The sequence below is a fragment of the Colletotrichum paranaense genome (assembly GCF_030867605.1).
Source record: "Colletotrichum paranaense strain IMI 384185 chromosome Unknown Scaffold_3.1, whole genome shotgun sequence".
NCBI lineage: Eukaryota > Fungi > Ascomycota > Sordariomycetes > Glomerellales > Glomerellaceae > Colletotrichum > Colletotrichum paranaense.
In genome coordinates this window covers 3165603-3185243 of record NW_026848961.1, presented here as the reverse complement: position 1 = coordinate 3185243, position 19641 = coordinate 3165603, and the positions used below count along the sequence as shown (strand labels likewise).

The following is a 19641-nucleotide window of genomic DNA, read 5'->3' as shown; positions in this document are numbered from 1 at the left end:
CTGCGGTTGACATCACGACAGAATCTCGTATTTGCCGTTCTTCATCTCCAATCTCGTGTCATTTTTTCTCGCAAAGCAACAAACTCCCCATGAATAACATGAGAAAGCGGGGACGCGATCGCGGGCCGCCCGTGACCAGTTTCTGGGGTTCAACGCCACCATCTTCTTATATGGACGACATGTTCGCGCGACGGAATGCAGCTCTCTCTCCGCTTCTCATCCATCGGCCTACTTTTAGTGAGCGGGTGATCAATCAGACAAAATGAGGGTCTCACACGCACTAGTCTCGGCCCTCCTGGGTTCGAATCTTGCCGTCGCCAACCCGATCCATCCGCGCATCTATACGAAGCCTCCGCCAGCAAAGCTCCCAAGAGCCGAAACAAGTGAGAGCAACAACGTCAACCCGAGCGAGCTTATTCCTGGCGCCTACATTGTCGAGTTCGCAGACGATAATGATTCACCCGAAACCTTCTTCAACTCTCTCAAGGCGGATGGCCTCGACGTCGAATCTCGCATGGACCTGAGCAACCGTTTGTTCAAAGGCGTTTCTTTTCAGGTCAAGAATGTTGGCGAGACCCACCATGATAGCGCACTCCTCCGTCGCAAGATCGAATCTTCACCGCGCATCAGAAGTCTCTGGCCTGTCCGTACGATCCAGCTTGCAAAGCCCGAGGACCACGGCGCGCCAGCCAGCGGTGCGATCACCAAGGCCAACGCGAGGCGTCAGGAAGCGGCATTCGGAAACTCAACCAAGGACACCTTCTCGCCTCACGTCATGACTCAGGTCGACAAGCTGCGTGAACAGGGTATCACCGGCAAGGGAGTTCGCATCGCCATCATCGACAGTGGCGTGGACTACACCCACCCTGCCCTTGGCGGATGCTTCGGCCCCGGGTGTCTGGTGGAGGCCGGCTGGGATTTCACGGGAGACGACTTCCTGCCCAACGTGAGACCGCTTCAGCCCGATGCGGATCCAATGGACAACTGCGCCGGACACGGTACCCATGTTGCTGGTATCATTGCTGCTCAGCTCGAAGGCAACGAGTATGGCTTCACGGGTGCCGCTCCTGGCGTCAAGCTGGCAGCATACCGAGCGTGGGGATGCGCCTCCACATCGACGAACGAAGTGTTGCTTGCCGCGTTCAGCCGTGCCTTTGAGGAGGGGGCTGATATCATCTCTTGTTCTGACGGAGAGTTCGTGCACCTTATTTACTTTACGCGAAGCGTTCATGCTTTGGTTCATGCTTTGCTAATCTCTTTGATAGTCCTTCTGGCTGGGCGGAGGATGCTTGGGGTGTCCTTGCTGCCCGCATCGTCGACGCCGGTGTTCCAGTCGTCATCTCCGAAGGTAACGATGGCGGCAGCGGCCTGTTCTACGCTTCAACCCCGGCTACTGGCCGCGGTGTCGCGGGAAGTGGTGCCGTGACGAACTCCAAGTTCCCTACTATACTCAACGAAGGCACTTTCTCCGTGGACTCTAACTCATCATCGGGTGCCAAATCTGACTTTGCCTACTTGCCTGGTGTTCCAGAGCTCGTGGGAGACCTCTCGCTTCAACTCTGGAGCCCCGGCGAGAACAACGCCTGCAGTGAACTGCCTGATGACACTCCCGACCTCAGCAACAAGATCGTCCTGCTTCTGTTCCCCGATTCTCGCGCTACGGGATGCTACCCCATTGACCAGGGTAACAAGATCGTCGCCAAAGGTGGACGCTATATTCTTTTCTACACTAATGACAACACGTGAGTCCTCCCCTTAATGTTTTCAATGTTTCACGACGTCTAACATTGCCTACAAGGACTATGCGGGACGAACAATATGTCTACTCTCAGGGGATCCAAGGTGTAGCTTCCATCCCACCTTATCAGTCTGGCCAGTGGCTCTCTCTGTTGGAGCAGGGTCGCAGCGTCACTATCTCTATCCCTAGCGCAAACAATACCAGGACTCGTCTTGAGGAACTCGAGAACAACTCCAGCGGATCTTACATGGGGTCTTTCTCAAGCTGGGGCCCAACTTGGGAGTTGGAAGCCAGCCCGCAATTCGCCGCTCCTGGAGCCAACATCCTGTCTACCTTTCCCGTTGCCCTTGGTGGCTACCGTGTTATGACGGGCACTAGCATGTGTGAGTAATATTCTTTAACGTTTCTTAGGCTTTGAGGGTGAAGTAGCTTCGCAAAGTAGACTGACATATTCTCAGCTTGCCCTCTGAACGCCGCTATCTACGCTCTTCTCGCTGAAGCCCACGGAACGAAGGACCCCAAGCGTCTCAGATCCATCGTGTCGTCTACTTCAAAGCCTCTGGCCTGGTATGATGGAACTGCAGCGCATACCGATCTCATTGCCCCTGTCCCGCAACAAGGTGCTGGAATCATTCAGGCGTTTGACGCAGCTCGTAGCAACGTTGAGCTCAGCGTCGACAGCATCTCCTTCAACGACACCGACCACTTCACGGGCAACGAGACCTTTACCATTGACAACCATGGATCTGCCGACGTTGTATTTGAAGTCAGCCATCGCAAGGCCGTCACCATGTACACCTTCGTGGAGACCACGGATCGCTTGAGGGCTGCCTCATTCCCTAACCCCACCATCGAGGAGTGGGCTGAGCTTCAGTTCAGTTCTGGGTAAGTCACTCACAGTATGTGAGGTTATTCAAATGCTTTAGACTGACAACTTGGACAGGAAGATCACAGTGCCCGCTGGAGGATCCGCAGAACTCACCGTCACCTGCATTCCCCCATCTAACGTAAATGCTACGCGTCTACCAGTCTACAGCGGCTACATCGCCCTCACCAGTACCACCGATGCCCCTTCCCTGAGTCTGCCCTACCTCGGAGTCGTCGGTAGTATGCATGGTGTTCCCGTCATCACACCGGCGCAAGCATATCTCGCCAACTATTATAGCCAAGCTCCGGCCAACACGACCTACACTGTCAAGCGCCCTGACCCAGCCAACCCACCTCTGACCGACCGCGGAGACCAATCTGCGATCCCCAACGTCATTATCTCGCCAACAGTTGGCACCGCCTCTATCCAGGTCGAAGTCTTGCGCGTCAGCGGAGGCAAGGAGGAAAACCTAGGAAGCTTGGCTGGCTGGCCTCTCCCATACGCCCCTCGCACCGAAACACGCGCTTTCTTCAATGGGCTGCTGGCTGATAATACTGTTCTTGAGCCTGGTGTTTACGCCATGAAGGTTAGGGCGCTGCGGATCTTTGGGGATAGGACGAATGAGGGAGACTGGGATGTCGTCAAGACAGTGCCATTCGTGTTGAAGTATGAGACATCTGGAAACGGAACTACGACCTCGACGTAATATCCGGAGGCTGTATTCTGTATAACATCTTCATAATTATCTCCACATTCAAGGGTTTAACGAAGATGAAAATAAGTCAATTCCACACCCACCAATATCGATGGCTCATACGACAAGGCGTCAGAAGGATGTCGTGGGTAATCCGTTAGGAGCCTTCCGAGATTTATGAGTGTTCTCGCGCCATACTAGTATCTACTACATGCCATCTCATGAACACCTCGCCTGGCCTCCATACCACGCACAGCCTGATTCATGATTAGCCTAGAAGGACTCGGCGACCTAGAACATTCAGACAGGCCTCAAGATCCCAAGACTCAATCACGGCAGTGTCTCTCTTCAGCCAAACAGCTTCAAAGACCTCTCTAGCCAATCTCGGAGGACCAAAGTTTGCCAGATCCCCCATTAGATCAAGGATTTCACCAACCAAGCCTTCTTGCTCCTCCTTGGCCAAACAGGCAGTTACACAGATAGGCCATGCGAGCGTGTGTAACCAGCGAGCATTGCCCAACTTCATCATCAACGCAAGGTTCTCTCTCACTGATTCCCCGATCTCCATGCTGACTGATTGCCAGCCTGAGAGAACTATGTGAAGGTAAATAAGGCCAGCATGAGCCCAAATCTGAGTGACTCGGGTGATGGCCTCAGACTCCTCTTTTGCAGATCGGTAGTCAGCTAGCCAAGGTGGTCTCTGATCCCGCACCTCCGACTCTCGCGCGCTCAATGAACTAAGGCCTTCTCGAAACTTGATCTCGAGAACCCCGCCCCTTCTGAACAGCTCGAGATTTGAGAATGACTCCTGCTTGCGCATTTCCTTTTTCCAACAGGCTAGCAACGCCACCTCCGCAATCAATATCATGACCCAGTTCTGGCAGCCGATGAAGCGCTCTAAGAGAAGACTGCAGTTTCGGTTTGGGACCTCTTCAGGCTTGTCATCAGTAACGAGCAACTCTTGGTAGTTTGCTTGTAATCGTGGTGCCTGTCCAAGTGAAGTGCTCGCCATAATGTCGTGGACTACAAGAAGAGCCGTGAAGAAGCGAAAGGCGCTCTGATCGAGTGTCCAGGCAGGAAACTCTGGAGGGTTTTTCAATTGAGGATACGCGAGTCTGCCGACTTTCCGGCATGTAGCGGTCCATTTACAGCCTTGGAACTCTTCGTCATCGACCTCGTGGAGTATTTGCTCCAACAGGGTAATACCCGCATCCAAGTGCATAGTCCAATTCTCTGACGTGCCAAAGGCTGCTTCCAGGTATAGCAGATGCACGATACTGTCATAGAGTCGGACGCTGGTGATCAAGTCCTCGTGTACGCCGCGACGGATGACTTCCTTGACGTCTTGTTGTGCCTTCTGCATCGCTATGTGCGTCTGCTTTTGCAGTTCAGCTTCGACCTGAGACACGCACTTGGGTCTCTCTGAGTGGCGGCGTTGCACCGGTACGAGGGCAAAGAAATGCGAAGCAAGGCTGGTTGCAGCATGGGATAGTGACTTATTGGCCAGGGTAAGAACGAGCATCCAACTTCGACCGCCTTCAAGTATGGACGGATAGTAGAAGGGGAACAATGCCGGAACAATGTAATCTAGATACGCTGAGATGTAACATTGCTCCAACTCAGTCGGAAGTTGTGGTGTGGACTTCTCCAGGCTAGAAGTAACTGATGATTGAGGTCCGGGGTTGGGTGTTCCATCGTTGGAATAAGAAAGCGGCTGTGATTGCAAGTCTCTGTCGTGAGATATGCTGGGCTGCGGAACAGTTGATGGAGGGTTTTGTCCCAGAGGATATCTCGCAACAACCCCTGGAGACCCCAAAGTTGTTGATGGCGGCGGCAAAAGGTCATTGGCGTGGGCATCTCCGACGATGCGCTGTACAACCCTTCGAGCCCTCCTCAACTTGGCGCTTTTTGTAACCTCAGCCTTCAACTTATCAGTCATAGCCTGCTGTCTTGGTCCGCCATCCATCCAGTCCGGGGCCTCTTGGCCGGAGAAGCAGGTGATCTCGAGTCCTGCGCAGACGTTGCAGACGGGCAATGATTCGTCGCATTTTTTGTGGCGTATGCGACACGTCCAACAGCTTAACGTCTCCCGTGGCATGCTTCGTCTCGTCGTAAGTCCTGCTAGTTTCCGTCGTCTCTAGGATTCGGTCGGGAACCAGAAGATATGGCTTGGTGTACCCAACAGCCATGCGATATCCAGATGTTTCCGCGCGGTTCACCTCAGACTCGGACATCTTTGAGGTGATGTTCGCTGTGATCCGCTGAGGGCACCATGCCCATAGCGGGTCCGCTAAGCTGCTAGTGCCCTGTTCCCGCCCCGACCTGTTCCCGCGCGGGAACGTTCAGACGCGGCGGACTTTCGACAATAGACGACGGACTTTGAAGTCGTGATAGTTGCAACATCTAGTCTATGGCAGCTGGAATTCCGTATAAAGGGAATTGGAAAAGAACTGCTCATTGAAGACTCAACGTAGCTTCTTTGCGTCAACCCGAAAGTCTTCGATCAATGTCAGGCAAGAAAGTCCTAGTTCTTGGTGGAACCGGCCCGGCAGGTATTTGCCTACTGCGAGAGCTTGTTCATCGCAACCATGCAACTATCCTCCTGGCAAGAACCCCCTCAAAACTTCCGGGTGACTTAGTCTCTAACTCTCTAATCGAGGTTCGTTGTGAATTTGAGCCTATATTCACTATTATGCCGAGTATGACTACATTCAAACTAACTTCAGTTCTTTGTTAGGTAATCGAAGGGGAAATGAGTGACACGAAAGCCCTAGACTCAGCAATGGCCCGCTCGTCTATAGTTGTATCCCTCCTTGGGCCGAACATCAACGACAAGCACATCGACCCTTCTCTTTACGCCGATATTTACCGCTTTCATGTTTTTCCAGCGATGAAAAAATACGGCGTCAGACGAATTTTAGCCATGGGTACAATCTCTACAAGCAGCCCGAAGACCACTGGACATTCTTCCAGACCATGGTCACGATTGTCATGCCACTTTTGAATGGAGCTGTTTACCGCAATATGCATAATCTTGCTCACTTATTTGGCAAAGAAGGTCACGATCTTGACTGGACTATCTTCCGCATAGCACAGATACCTGGAGAGTCTGATGAGACTAGCTGGAGACAGGACCGGGATCTCGGACTGTTCACTGGGTGGATAGGAGAAAAAGGTTGGACATCAACTCTTAGGCGGGGCGCACTAGCTCGATGGCTCGTGGATGGAGTCGAAGGTAAAATGGACGTTTGGGTCCATAAGATGCCAGGGATCAGTCAACTAGCAGGGGTCTGATTGACGTAGGTGGAAGGCAGTAATAATAATCCAAGCTTGCGGGTGCACGTTGAAAATGTACTTCAGAGCTATTTTCATTATTGCGAGATGAGCTTACTGTGGGCTCATTATCTTCGTGCTGAGGGCAGCCCGTAATTGCTTATTGGCATCAAGTCTCATATTATCCGGCTACGGAACAGGGCTACTGAGGAGGTAACTCATGTTATGTCGGCATACGTTTTGGATGTCGTTTTCTAATAAAGGAGCTTCACGTCGGATTCATTTGGGCGGACATTGCATTTTCTCATTAGACGAAGTGCTCGAGAGCATATCAGGAACAGCCACGATGCCTACGTTCTAGGCCTTCAATCTACTCTCTATACACAACGTCTGCTTACCTTAGGTGTCGTAACCAATGAATGACAGCACAGAACGAAAAGGGAAAGCTGCTCGACAACTTACCGGCATTGCGATATGTGAGTTTTGATAAGAAGACTATGCTGAGTCTAGATCAAATAGTAAGGTTACCTTACCGCGGAAGTCGGGACGAGATAGGCGCGAGAGACTCTTCCGGAACCTGCTGCCGAACTGCCATGTCCGGTACTGCTTCCCAGCTTCGGGAACGCCTGTAACGTCAAGAAACCACGTCAGTCAATGCTTGCATAGTGTAAGTGCCTGATGGCTTTGGGCTCGTGACAGGCTCGTGACAATCTTGTGCAGTTCAAATCTCGGCACCGAGCATATTTCTTCGCCAGTATTACCCGTACCGAACTGAGACGACAAGTCTTCAAAACAATCCGGTTTCTGCTCATGTTATCGATGGTTTGCACTAGTCTTTTCTCCCTTCCAATAACACGAAGGCGTCGCTTTGCCTATCACACAACCTACAAGTTACGTCTATAGCCAGTCTTTTAGGAGGCTGGCCGTCTCATGACCTACCATACTCGGACATCCGGCTGTTCTTACCGTTTTGTCACAATGGCTCGGTTGCGAGTCGGGTAGACCTGCGACTTTGTCTACGGACTGGAAATCAGAACTCCTCGAATTGGCGCAAAGTTTCTTGGCGCCCTGAAACGGAACCTTCCTAGTCTTGGCATCCAATACGTCGGATATATTGTTTCCACCCGGAAGCAGCCACCTCGGCTTTCGTTTCTCGTTTTCCTCTCTGGAAATACTGCCCCATGATTGAACTGCTTCACGAACATAAGGGATGTCACTGCAACAAAAGCACGTGGATTTGTCTTTTCTTGCTTATTACGCTCCTCTCCCCCACTGAGGGGTGAGGACGATTGAAGCCAGCATCATCCCGAATCAATGATCGCTCCATTTACACTCCCGCGCGCGCGCTAGCTTTGATACTAATTCGGCGCTCACCGAGCCGTGATTGCGATCATATGGAAACCAGGCTTACAATTTGGCTTTTGCACTTCTAAATCATGGGCTGAGAACTCAACCCGGTCAAACTTCTGAAGCAGGCTGACGGGGATGCAAGTCGGACCCGGTGTCGACCACAGCTTCCCATCGCGATTCCGAGCTCAGTGCATGTGTTTGGATCAGGGTGAATTTCTTCCCCCTTTCTGATATGTTTGATTGTCACTTTCAAATATCGAACAACGTCCTTCAACACGTAGTCACGCGCAAACACTGGGGAGGTAAGGGTCTCAATGAGGTTCGTCCTGTGCTCGCATAGAGGCACTGTAGTGACAAGGCTACTGTCTGTTCCCAACAGACCCTTGTCTCAGGGTCGACATTCCGTTTCCTTCCAAGGACAGCGTCGAACGTGCCAGAGTTGCCTCGTATAGTTCGCCAAGCAATCTTTTAATCGTCTAGTGGGATCGACGGTCGGTCAGTGACATTTCTCCGAGGGATGCGACTCGGCATACGATAAGGTGAAGATCTTGCTAGGGTCATACAGACAACAATCTAAGCTTCGCCAAAAGCTTCGTTCCTTTCCGTCTAAACAACTGTCCAATTGTGAGCAAGGAGCAGCCAAGGTCCTGAAACTTTGTGCGGGAAAGTCAAAAGGAACCCCGCGCACGTCCGGCAGAGAAAAGCTCCATCGGGAAGCTCAATGAGCCAAACAGCCTCACCTTTTCTGTCTCATCTGAGAGCATGTTTGTATTTCCCACGCAATTGAAGATTCATGAATCCAGGGTATGATGGGTTGCTGTTTGGCCCGTGGTTCCGTGATGCCAGGATGTCGGAGAATGGAGAGAGTAAATTAGCCAAAGAATAAAGATCATCCATTTCCTTTAGCTCTAACCTACTCGCCGAGAGTTGCCAGAGCGGCCAATTCGTTTTCATTCTCTCATCTAGTTCAACTCCAAAATCCCACAGGTGCTGGACGCCAGTCTTGCTGATTGCCATTCTCTTCTCTTTTCTTCTTACGGGCAAAACCATCACAGTCCATTTTTCAATCATCATGAAGTCTATCATCAGCATCACGGCCTTACTCGCCACTGTGGCACTTGCTCACAATGACATGCCACCGAGGAGCATGTCCACAACAGAATTCCGCCAGGCTTTCATGGAAGCCGGTATTGTTCCCGATGTAATGGGGTCGTTCGATCCGATGGTGTCTTTCTACGCCGGTTACAAAGCTAGTGATGGCGATAAGGCATTGTTGATGCCCGGAACGAAACTCAAGATGAAGGAAACTAAGTTTCCATTCGAGTTCAGCGTCGAGAATATCATGAAAGCTAGGAACGTAACTCGGAATTCCAGATTCGTTCTTTACATGGTATGTGTGTCCCGCCGTGGGCTGGGCAGCTTGAACAGTGCTAATACCGTGGACCAGATTGGGCCCGACTCTCCAACACGCGAAAGCCCTACAGAGCGAAACATGAGGCACTACCTCGCTGGCAACTTCACGCTTGAGCAGACTAAATCTGAAGTCCTTTCGTCAGCGATGATCATGAAGAACTCAACCCCCGCATTTAATGATTATATGGCACCGGAGCCCAAAGCTGGCAGTGGCATGCATCGATACGTGTACCTGCTCTACGTTCAACCAGAGAAATTGAACAAGATGGGCTTCGACGCCATGGGTGTCGATAAGATGAATCGGAAGAACTTCAATGTCAGTTCAATTCTGCAAGTTTAGGTTCCTTTGATGTCAAGCTGATCGTCTTTAGATCTCTCAGTTCCGCAAGCAAGCTGGTCTCGGACGCCCCATTGGTGGAACCTACTTCATGCTGAACATGGCTCAGGATAATGGAGGCAGTGGCGGCCATGGCGGCGGGAACAACGGGGGAAACAATGGTGGAAACAACGGCGGTAACAACAACAATAATGGAAACGGACGAAGCGCTGCCTCTGTCGTGACTGCGGGTTCTGTGGTAATGTTCATTACGCTGCTGGCATCAATGTTTGCTTGGATGTAAGACAGGCCGATGCTACGGGCTAGGACAATGAGGACGGGGCGCCATCTGACGAGAAGATTCTCAAAAGTAATTGGAATTAATCTTTTCACTCGCTAGGTAGGTAGAAAATTGGTAATTTTCAACTTCGCACATACTTATCACTTTAATTCAAGTCTACTTGGTGCTGGTTGTTCTCAAAAGATGGTAGCTACTACCCACGATTCCACCCTTGTCATCATCTGCTGAGACCATGCAAAACTCTCTTCACATTCGCATCTCTCTCCATTTCCTGCCAAAGACGAGGCTCCCAGTCGTTGAAGCCCTCCCGCACACCACCTCCCTTGCCATCCACTCTTTCACTCGAAGACCAACACCTCGACAGCCAAGCTCGCAAGACGTGGCTCTGCCTCAGTGCCTTCGTAGCCATCTCCATCAGAAGCAGTGCACACAGCACCATAATGAGCGTAGACCACCATGCTGGATCCCTGCCAAATTCTGATATCAGCCCCCCGCGAACAGAATACGGGCCCGCGCTTGGTGAACAGATGGCACCCGCTACAAGCAAATAGGCCCACAGTACCGCGATACTGCCGACGATGGACCAGAGGGCAACTCTGGTTTTGTAATGTAGCTCAATGACCCTGCTTCAAGTCAGCAAGTTTATCATGGAATCTAAGCTTGGATGTACTCACAGTAACTTAATGTTGACCCAAACCCCACATAGCACAAATGTCAGCAATCCTTGCGCATACAGCCCGTCATCTTCAATCATTTCAGAGTCCGTGTAGCCCGCCCAGGCGCCAGCATAGACAATGAGTCCAGAAATCATTGCGTTACTGAACCAGCTAAAGTACACCGACATATTCAGACCCTCAGCATTTTGTCCATACTTGAACAGCTCCGGGACCACAGTCAGAGTGCGCGAGTGGAGATCTTGTTCCCAAGTTCCAATAACGAGGATGCAAGTCGCAGTGAAGAAACTCACAAAGGTCAGACTTCCTGGTTCGTACAAACTTGTGCCCGTGGCCCCGGTCTGCTCTTGAAAGAGTGCCTGCGGGAGGTAGAAAAAGGTCTCCTTCCAGAACGTGGCCAAGATGAAACGTGTCGTGCGGTAGTAGTTCCAACGGCCATGAACAAGTACCAGCCGAGACAGATACCGAAACTGAGAGATGCTGAAGTCTGCGACACGAGCGGCCTGTTGACCCTCTCTGCCAGAGATGCCAACACCGACGTTGGCAGCAGAGATCATGGCCAGGTCGTTGGCACCGTCGCCGATAGCAAGAGTCAGGGGCTTATTCGAGGTTGGACTAAGCCAACTATACCATCGCGACTTCTTCTGCGGGCCTTTGCCGATTTCAGTTACGAGCAGGGCTTTCTGGGCAGGCGATGCACGACAGCAAATAACAGAGTCGACCTTGGTCATCATTGTGACAAACAATTGACGGAGTCGAATCGCAGATGGGTCTTCGATTGCAGTCAAAGTCTCGCCGTCGATCACTATTGCCGTGTGCGAGCGAGTCGGGTCAGAATACACCTGTGGGAGACCATATTGGACCTCGTCCGCAATGCCGATAAGTTGCAACTCAAGATCACCTTTCTCGATGTCTAGTACGAAAAGAGAAGTATCGGGACCAACGATCCGTGTCGAATGAGCGATGTTGATGGCCGTCTCTCGCTTGTCGCCAGTAAGCATCCAAATCTTAATCCTAGCCTGCCGTAGCTTCTCGATCGTTTCCGGTACCCCAGTCTGCAGCTTGTCCTCCACTGCAGAAGCTCCCACGAGATCAAGAGACTGCTCCAGTAGCTCGCTCACCTCCTCGATGCGCTCTTGACGGTTCACAAGGCTAGTCTCGGCTTCGTGGTGGAGGTGTTTCCAGTTGTTGTACTCTTCGGGGTCGAGGAACTTGTCCGCGTAGACCAAAGTGCGCAGTCCCTCGGTTGCGTAGTCGTCAATGTGAGCAAAACACTCGCGAAGGGTCCGAGTCTCATCCGCAATCCAGGATCCCTCAAGAAATCCAAACCGAGACTGGTCGTTTCGTCTATCGTGTGCCAAGTTATTCTGCGGCCGTTGTGGCTGGAGCCGAATCCCGAACTCGTCGAAATCTCCTGACGTCTGACTATAAACTGAGCGGTCGTCGTTCTCTCTTATCTCGGTAACTGTCTCAGCAGGCAGTCTCGACCTTCGTGAACTCCAACGTGATGGCATTGAGGTTAAGCCCTTCAGAGGTTCAGTGTTGCTGTTGCGGGTGCTCTTCATGTCTGCAGGAGCCATGCGTAGCCGGGGTAAGACGATGGAGTCGGCCCCCTTGCAGATAAGCCACAATCTCCCATCCGGACAACGAAGAACTATAGTCATCCGCTTGCGCTTGCTGCTGAATTCAATCACATCCAAGATCTCAAAAACAGTGCAAGAGCTGTTGCCGTCGGCATGAGGTATCTGCACCGTGATAGACTGTGATGACCGCTGAATGACGAGGAAACCGAGCTCCTGCGCACCCCTGACTAATGCCAACTCGTCAGGAGAAGAAGCTTGAAAGTCAATCTCCCCGTCATCAGTTCTCTCCGGAAGACAGGTATGGCAAAGTGACATAGCCAAGATGTACTTCATAGCTCTAGAAGCGAAGAAAGAGTTGGGCTTCGATCGGATGTACTCAAGCATGTGCTCGGTTGTCAAATTCGAAGTCGAGTCCGCACTCGCTGTCGAGCGCTCTGGTAAATCCATCTGATGAAGCCAGCTAGTTCCAGCGATGCTGAGCCTCCGAAGCTTCATGATGTTCTCCGTCAGGGTTCCAGTCTTGTCACTAAAGACATAACTGATCTGGCCAAGATCGTCAAGGTTGTTAGTTGTGTTGACTCCTGCAGGGGTATCTGTCGCGTCGTGGTACATCTCTAAGTCGTCGCTGATGAGAGTCATTTGGCCTAGCTTTGTGGCCTCAAGTCCGACATAGAGAGACAGCGGAATGACGTTGTTGAACATGATGATGAAGCCGACAAAGATGTCCGCGAAAGGAACGGAGGCGCCGGACAAGTACCAAGCGTGGTCCTCCTCAGAACCTTTCCAAGCAAGATAACCCATTGACGTCGCAGCAGAGCTTATTAGGACGTAGAACATTAAGAACACGACAATGAAGTTGGTGATCCTCTCCAACGCCGGCTGCTTAGGTTTTGTCTCCTTGTTCGAGTTCAACCTGATCTTGCAATCCTCTCCCGTGTTGATGATAACCCCGATGACTTTCGTCGTGTTGCGAATTGTGCTCCCTCGATAGATAACCTCGTTGATAGTGAGTGGCACCGTGAAGCCATTCACTGTGAGCTTGCTGTCGAAGCGATAAAGATCCGCGTTGGGGTCTTCGGCAAGTAACTCAGCATTGGATGAGGCGATTTGTTCGATCGTGCCACAATTAGGAAGCTTTGCCGGCCTTTGCTTGGATTTGAGACTGGTCTCGCCGTCCAAAGCCATCGTGTCGACATAGGCCACCCCTTCTTGCCCATCAGCATGCAACAAAACCATATCTGCCGGCACATCTTCATCTCTTGAAAGTGACACAATATCTCCGACTTTGAGATCTTTCCAGTTGACGGTCATCCACTGATGCCCCGTTGAATTTGATCCTTCGTAGTACTCAGGCCCGGCAGCCAGGGATCCTTTCGCTCCTGATGCGGCACTCCGAAGAGCCATGGACTGTCGGTTGTTCTCTGCCACATCTTGGCGATGTCGCTTCCAATCGTAGTACCCTTCCTTCGATATAATGAGTCCCAAGAAGATAACAAGAGGGATAAGTGTTGTAAATTTGCCAGTGGTGCTGAAACCAGGGATCATTTGCAAGATGGAGATGATGAGCATGTAGGCATTGGCGAGTCGCGAAAACTGGTAAAGGAGTTGCCGGGGCAGGAAGTCGAAGACATTGTATTTAGAGGTCTTGATGCTGTTTGAGATGTACGGCTTGCCACGACGTTCGTCGTGTAATGTAGACTTCTGTTCCAGTCGGATCGGGATTCGACGGCCGGTGGAGGGTGATGGCACACGGGATCTCGACAGCAAAGACTTGAAGCCTCCAAACCCCATGCTGGGTACAGTGGAGACTTGTTATCTGTGAAAGACTGATCTGAAATCTCGCAGACGTATGTCTGTTTGGTGCAAGGTTAGCCTGGCGTAGACCTCTCAGAAAGTATGACAAAACCTACCACCGGATAGGTTGTGTGTTGTTGAATGCCTTTACTAAATTTGCTGAGTATATCGAGAGAGTTGTTGCGGTCTTGTGTCATTGATGTTCACGTCAGGATGGCCTCTTCATATGTCCACGATCCTTCGCATCAACCTCAAGATGAATGGCTGTCAGTATATTTGGAATTGACTGTTGGCCTAGAAGTCACCACCCGCAAGTAGATGAGCAAAGATCAACATTTGCCAAGGGATCTAAGCCATTTCAACACCCACACCCGCCTCGTTGGTGATGAACACCCACCCGTAGCGGCCGGGAGCACGGCCCTTCCAGCGGCCCAAGAGATGTCGAAAGAGAAAACGATAACGAGCCAAGACTACAAAAAGCACCTTGTATCACAGGAATATGACCCTAGACAAGCTGCTACAGATGTAACGATCCGCTATCTTAGAGCATAGCCCCAATAGGAAACTTCCGAGTACGAGATGGCCCCACGCCAGCGAGTCGTAGGTTTCGACGCCCTTCAGCCAACCACATCTCATGTGCATCAGATCGCCAGCCGACTTTTCGAGATGACCGACAAGGAGACAGAGACTTACATGTCTATGGGTAGTACAACTAGCCTAATACTGACTCAGTACGTCAATATATGTTTCACTTCTTGACAGTGGCTCATTCTTAAGGTTTCAGAGTGCTGGCGATGGTTGAGCTAAATCGGTAACGGCCATCGGACTGGACAGTGCAACCTCGTTTTAGCGCTGCAAATGACGATCTTCAAAAACTCCGTAATCAGAATGGCCACCGAACCTCTCTCAAGTCGCTTTGGCAACGACGTTATCAACAGTCAACACCTGCCAGGCGAACCCTTGGATTCAAAATCCGACGTTCAAGCTTAACCAGTCTTTACACCTCATTTCACCACAGTGGCCATCTCCTATTGTCAGAGACACAAAGCCCACCATTCTCGATTTCTGGAAAAGGATAACGCTGAACTCAGCTGACAACATCCGACCAAGAGCGAATAAGATGGGTTGGTTCAAGTCTGGAGATTCGACTCAGTTGGAGAAACCGCGAAAGCCAAAGGCGACACCATTTAATCAACAACGCCTAAAAGCTTGGAAGTGCGGGATCCCAAATTCATGCCACCGTTCAAGCTTCTGACACTTACTCCTAGGCCACTTTTGACACCAAAGTCATCAATCAAGATCTTCCTTGCACTTGGCGTCGTCTGCTTATCACTGGGGGTATTCTGGCTAGTTCAAAATGACAACGTAAGCTGGAGTACCTTGTTTCACTCTTGTCAAAAAGCTTCACTGACAGACGTGAAGATTCGAGAGATGCGGATAGACTACACAAAGTGCGACGAGATCGAATCCTTCAACGAGCTTGAAGTTATGCCACCAGACAACGTCCGAAAACGCTTCAAGGCTTCGTCAGCGGGCCAGCCTGTGGACCAGTGGAAAAGGTCGAATCAGTCCGTGACCTTCGACGGAGTTACCAAGAACTACACTCTTTGCACAATAGAATTCTTCCTACCTGAAGACTTGCAGCCCCCAGTTCTGTACTACTACCGGCTTACGAATTTTCATCAAAACCACCGTCTCTATGTCAACTCTCGTCATAAAGACCAACTGAAGGGCGAGGCGGTGTCGTTGAATAGCATCAAGAGCTCAAATTGCGCTCCGGTGGCATCAAGAAATGTTGCTGGTAGTGCAGAGGAGAATATTGTTTACCCTTGCGGCATGATAGCCAACTCATACTTCAACGACACTTTCGCGAACCCGCTGCGCATACCGATTGGTACAAACCGGACCGTTCCATACAACATGACATCGGTCGGCATCGCCAAGAGTGTTGAAAAGGGACTGTATCAACCAAGCAAATACCAAGTACCAGTCACCGCCCAGTCCAATGACAGCGTCATTGTGCCTCCTCCAGGTTGGGCAGAGAGGTATCCCAATGGATATCATTCAGGCAACATGTTTAATCCAGCAGAAGATGAGTCTTTCATGGTGTGGATGCGAACATCCGCTGCCTCATCGTTCAGCAAGATGGCTATGCGCAACAAAGACGAAGTGATGGAGAGAGGCATCTATCGCCTTGATGTCATTTCCCGTACGTTTGACACACCATCCCCCGATACCAGTGATCCGACATAATAATTTTTCAAATGCAGACTACCCTGTTCGTGAAAATCGTGGCACAAAGTCTATCATCATTTCTACAACTTCTGGCATCGGCCGGCGGAACAGCTTTTTGGGAAGATCTTATCTCGCAATGGGAACTATCAGCATGTTCTTCGCCTTTATCTCCGCCCTAACTTTGCGATACCGGTCTCGTAGACTGGCAGACCATGATTATCTGCATAGGTACAACTTCCAAAGTTTGCAGCGCGAAGGGAGCAACGGTCCTATGTTGCGGGCGACTAGCCGATGATCGGATGATGGCGAGAACCACGACGTGGGAGATGAGGGGTGTGGAGTGCAGGTTGTCGTAATGTGCTATACTGTTCTGGTTCGAATCTTTATTGTCTTGTTACCTAGATGATTGTGGTGGGCTCATGATGAATTTTGAAACGACTTATTCAACACAGATAGGCGTTGTGGGTCAGTGCTTGGAATATGTGTGAACAAAGAGATTTTGATAATCTAGTATGGCATTTCCCTCAGCCTTTATTGGAAGATCAAATGATATGATACACTTTTGACACTAGCAAGTATGGTTTTCAAGTTTCGCTGATGTACGTAGTACGTTCACATATTGATACATGTATCTTTAGTCATAAACACGAGTATAGTGGCATTCGGTTGTGGGGACAGGTTTGCGTGCATAACAAGTCATGGATTCGGGTTCTAGATATGCAAGCCTAATTGAGTTTATCTGCGGCGAGTCACATTTTGATTCGGTCTCACAGCACGGGATCGAACCTCTTACGAATCATGCCCCCGTATAAAAACAGACCAACAGGTACCGGCACCAGTGCCAAGGACATGAAGCCCAGAAGACTGTTTCCCCATCCCAAACCCAGGGCTTCATACATTTTCAATCCCCCAAGGGGCATCAAAGCGCCAATCAGAGATCGAGATAGTGTGACAGCTGCTGAACCTGACGCTGCATATCTCTCGTACGAATCAATTTGGTAATTCTGGACACACATCTGATAACATTAGCTGTCGAATCGTCATTCAATGAGTAGAAAGGCCTACTGTAACTCCAGTGAGTCCACCAGACAGGATAACAACGCCTATCATGGGAACAATCCAGTGGATCTTGTTCTCTGTCGTCCAGCCATAGATGAAAAGCCCAACCGGTATCGTTAGGCCTGTCGGAATCGTCAACCAAGGCGTGATCTTTACTTCCGGCCTATACTTCTCGCCTGGCCTCATCCCCTCTCTTGCCTTCTTGACGAGATAATCTTGTACATTGCCAAAAGTCAAGACACCAATCATCATCCCAAGCCCAGCTGGGAGGAACGCCAAGCCGGCATCACCTTCGCTAAAGTGATACTGGTCGGTGTAGACAAAGGAGAACGTAGCGATCAGCAGGTAGAGTATTCCGTAAGCTATCCCGACGTAGGCGGCAATAATGGACACCAATGGCGTCATGAAGAGAAACTTGAATGGCCGGATCACGGCTCTCTGTATCAGTTTCTTTCCATCTCGGTCAGCCTTTGTGCGCAGGGCGTGGTTCCCAGTTTCCGTTCGTAGGCGTCGGGCCTTGCGCTCTAGTAGAACCGGGGCGTAGGTTTCACGCATAATCAACAGCGCCAGAATGCTGCAAACACCGCCCTTTGACTGTTAGCATGGGTACTGGACTTAATTAAACGATTCCATCAACATACCAAGATCGCAAGTAGCCAATAGACCCAGCGCCAGCCGGCAGCCTGAATCAAATATCCTCCCGCGACAGGCCCTATGGAAGGGCCCAGGAGAGGACCAATTGCCCAGAGTGAGATTGAGCGTCCGCGTTTCTCGATCGGCATGACATCGACGATGCTCCCGACACCGATTGTTGTGGGAACTGAGCCAACAACACCCATCAAGAAGCGAAATGCCAGGAGCATATCGATGCTGGTGCTCAGAGCAGCACCCACGCAGAAAGAAACGAACAAGACGTTGCTGATATGGTAAATGTAGACACGGCCATAAAGCTCGCTCAAAGGCGCTACCACCAGAGGTCCAAAGGCGAAGCCGAGGAAGTAGATCGAGGTGATGAAGGTTGCGATGAGAGAATCGTTGGTTTTGAATTCTGTGAGGATTCTAGGGATTCCAGGGGCGAACATAGATGAGCCCTATGTATGATTGTAAAATATCAGCTCTATGTCACTACATCTGACGGAGAGGAAGATGTCTAAGTACCAGTGGGCTTGAAAGAGTTAGTGAGAAACCAGGTTCCAGTCGATCGCGGGCGCTAAACTTACGAGATAATAGTCAAAAGCGACATCAAGACCAAGTTGATCCATTTTCTAGAATCGGGCCAGTTCATAGGATTTTGCGGATCGTCGGCTCCGTCCCAGGTGACGAGATTTCTATCGTCCTCGTCTGAGATTTCTCCAGAGATTGCCTCAGAGGGAATCTCTTCAGGTCCCATTTTGGCTGGTGGAGGCTCTGTTGGCGAGCTTTGAATATGCTGCTTTTCCGTGGAACTAGACTTTGTAGTTCCTTTCATAATGCCGCTATCACTCGTGTGCCAAGACTTGTAGTATAGATGTAGTGAAGAGAGTAAGGGAAGTTGATGTGTAGTGTGATAAGATCAGGTCACACAGCGAGCAGGCGCTAGATAGAATATAGAGATCACGTATATCAAGATGAGAGTTAGGCACCACATGGCCAAATACAAGGTGATGTTTCCCGCGTAAATCGCATCCTGCCGTACTTGTGACAACCTCAGTGGACTGTATCTTCTTCAAAAGATACTTCGCTTGTCTTGATCCACTATTCCTGATCTCGAAATCCGCTCCTATTTGCGATTTTCATCATCTGACCCTTGCCCGCTATCGCATACTGGCGTAAGCAGACCCCAGATCCTACAGTTCGTGAAAAGAGTTCGCGTTACTGAACACGACTGAGCCCAATTTGCCTGGAGAAATAGTGGATCTATGGATTTCTGTACCGCCATTGCTCCCAACGGTTCAGTTCGTTCAGGACCGCATGGATCCTGGTCCATTGCTTTGTCGATCACTCACTAGCTCCCGCTCGTACCTCGTTCTCGTTATCGCACCTTCCGTAACGAACGTGCGACAACGACAACGACAACGAACGTACACCACAGAGTCAATATTCGACCAAACAGCATAGCCATCGTTTTTGAACTCCGAAACTTTTGACGCGTAACTTGACACTCCTAAGAAATGAAATATTTGATCAGCAAGATCGACATCTAGCCACTTACCGCAGTAGCTGCGTACGCCAACCACGACTCAAGAACTGGGCTATGTCAGAAAAGGACCGTATTCTAGGACATTCCCATACCGAACCCCGTTGCCGGCCCACTACTTCTACAATGATTAAGTTGCGGCACGGAGTTGAGATCGAACTTGGTGA

The 19641-nt window shown here is 50.6% G+C and overlaps 7 protein-coding genes across 7 annotated transcripts; 4 read left to right on the top strand and 3 right to left on the bottom strand.

Moving 5' to 3' along the window:
- Positions 1 to 262: 262 nt before the first annotated feature.
- Positions 263 to 3312, top strand: CPAR01_04652 (subtilisin Carlsberg; the record flags this gene model as incomplete). Its single annotated transcript, XM_060488932.1, has 5 exons — positions 263 to 1194; positions 1266 to 1742; positions 1799 to 2121; positions 2197 to 2623; positions 2682 to 3312. 5 exons carry the CDS (start codon positions 263 to 265, stop codon positions 3310 to 3312), a joined length of 2790 nt encoding a protein of 929 aa, XP_060353138.1.
- A 256-nt stretch (positions 3313 to 3568) lies between these two features.
- On the bottom strand, positions 3569 to 5239 carry CPAR01_04651 (uncharacterized protein; the record flags this gene model as incomplete). The annotated part of the gene is made up of 1 exon (XM_060488931.1): positions 3569 to 5239. The coding sequence occupies one exon, from the start codon at positions 5237 to 5239 to the stop codon at positions 3569 to 3571; it is 1671 nt and encodes a 556-aa protein (XP_060353137.1).
- Positions 5240 to 5806: 567 nt separating this feature from the next.
- On the top strand, positions 5807 to 6594 carry CPAR01_04650 (uncharacterized protein; the record flags this gene model as incomplete). Its single annotated transcript, XM_060488930.1, has 3 exons — positions 5807 to 5959; positions 6038 to 6205; positions 6247 to 6594. The coding sequence occupies 3 exons, from the start codon at positions 5807 to 5809 to the stop codon at positions 6592 to 6594; spliced, it is 669 nt and encodes a 222-aa protein (XP_060353136.1).
- A 2401-nt stretch (positions 6595 to 8995) lies between these two features.
- CPAR01_04649 (uncharacterized protein) lies at positions 8996 to 9956 on the top strand (the record flags this gene model as incomplete). The annotated part of the gene is made up of 3 exons (XM_060488929.1): positions 8996 to 9313; positions 9371 to 9652; positions 9708 to 9956. 3 exons carry the CDS (start codon positions 8996 to 8998, stop codon positions 9954 to 9956), a joined length of 849 nt encoding a protein of 282 aa, XP_060353135.1.
- Positions 9957 to 10170: 214 nt separating this feature from the next.
- Positions 10171 to 14001, bottom strand: CPAR01_04648 (P-type ATPase; the record flags this gene model as incomplete). The annotated part of the gene is made up of 2 exons (XM_060488928.1): positions 10171 to 10576; positions 10628 to 14001. 2 exons carry the CDS (start codon positions 13999 to 14001, stop codon positions 10171 to 10173), a joined length of 3780 nt encoding a protein of 1259 aa, XP_060353134.1.
- A 582-nt stretch (positions 14002 to 14583) lies between these two features.
- Positions 14584 to 16534, top strand: CPAR01_04647 (CDC50 family protein; the record flags this gene model as incomplete). Its single annotated transcript, XM_060488927.1, has 5 exons — positions 14584 to 14707; positions 14892 to 15219; positions 15273 to 15369; positions 15427 to 16213; positions 16275 to 16534. 5 exons carry the CDS (start codon positions 14584 to 14586, stop codon positions 16532 to 16534), a joined length of 1596 nt encoding a protein of 531 aa, XP_060353133.1.
- Positions 16535 to 17006: 472 nt separating this feature from the next.
- On the bottom strand, positions 17007 to 18766 carry CPAR01_04646 (polyamine transporter 3; the record flags this gene model as incomplete). The annotated part of the gene is made up of 5 exons (XM_060488926.1): positions 17007 to 17255; positions 17305 to 17892; positions 17940 to 18389; positions 18457 to 18463; positions 18519 to 18766. The coding sequence occupies 5 exons, from the start codon at positions 18764 to 18766 to the stop codon at positions 17007 to 17009; spliced, it is 1542 nt and encodes a 513-aa protein (XP_060353132.1).
- Positions 18767 to 19641: the final 875 nt, after the last annotated feature.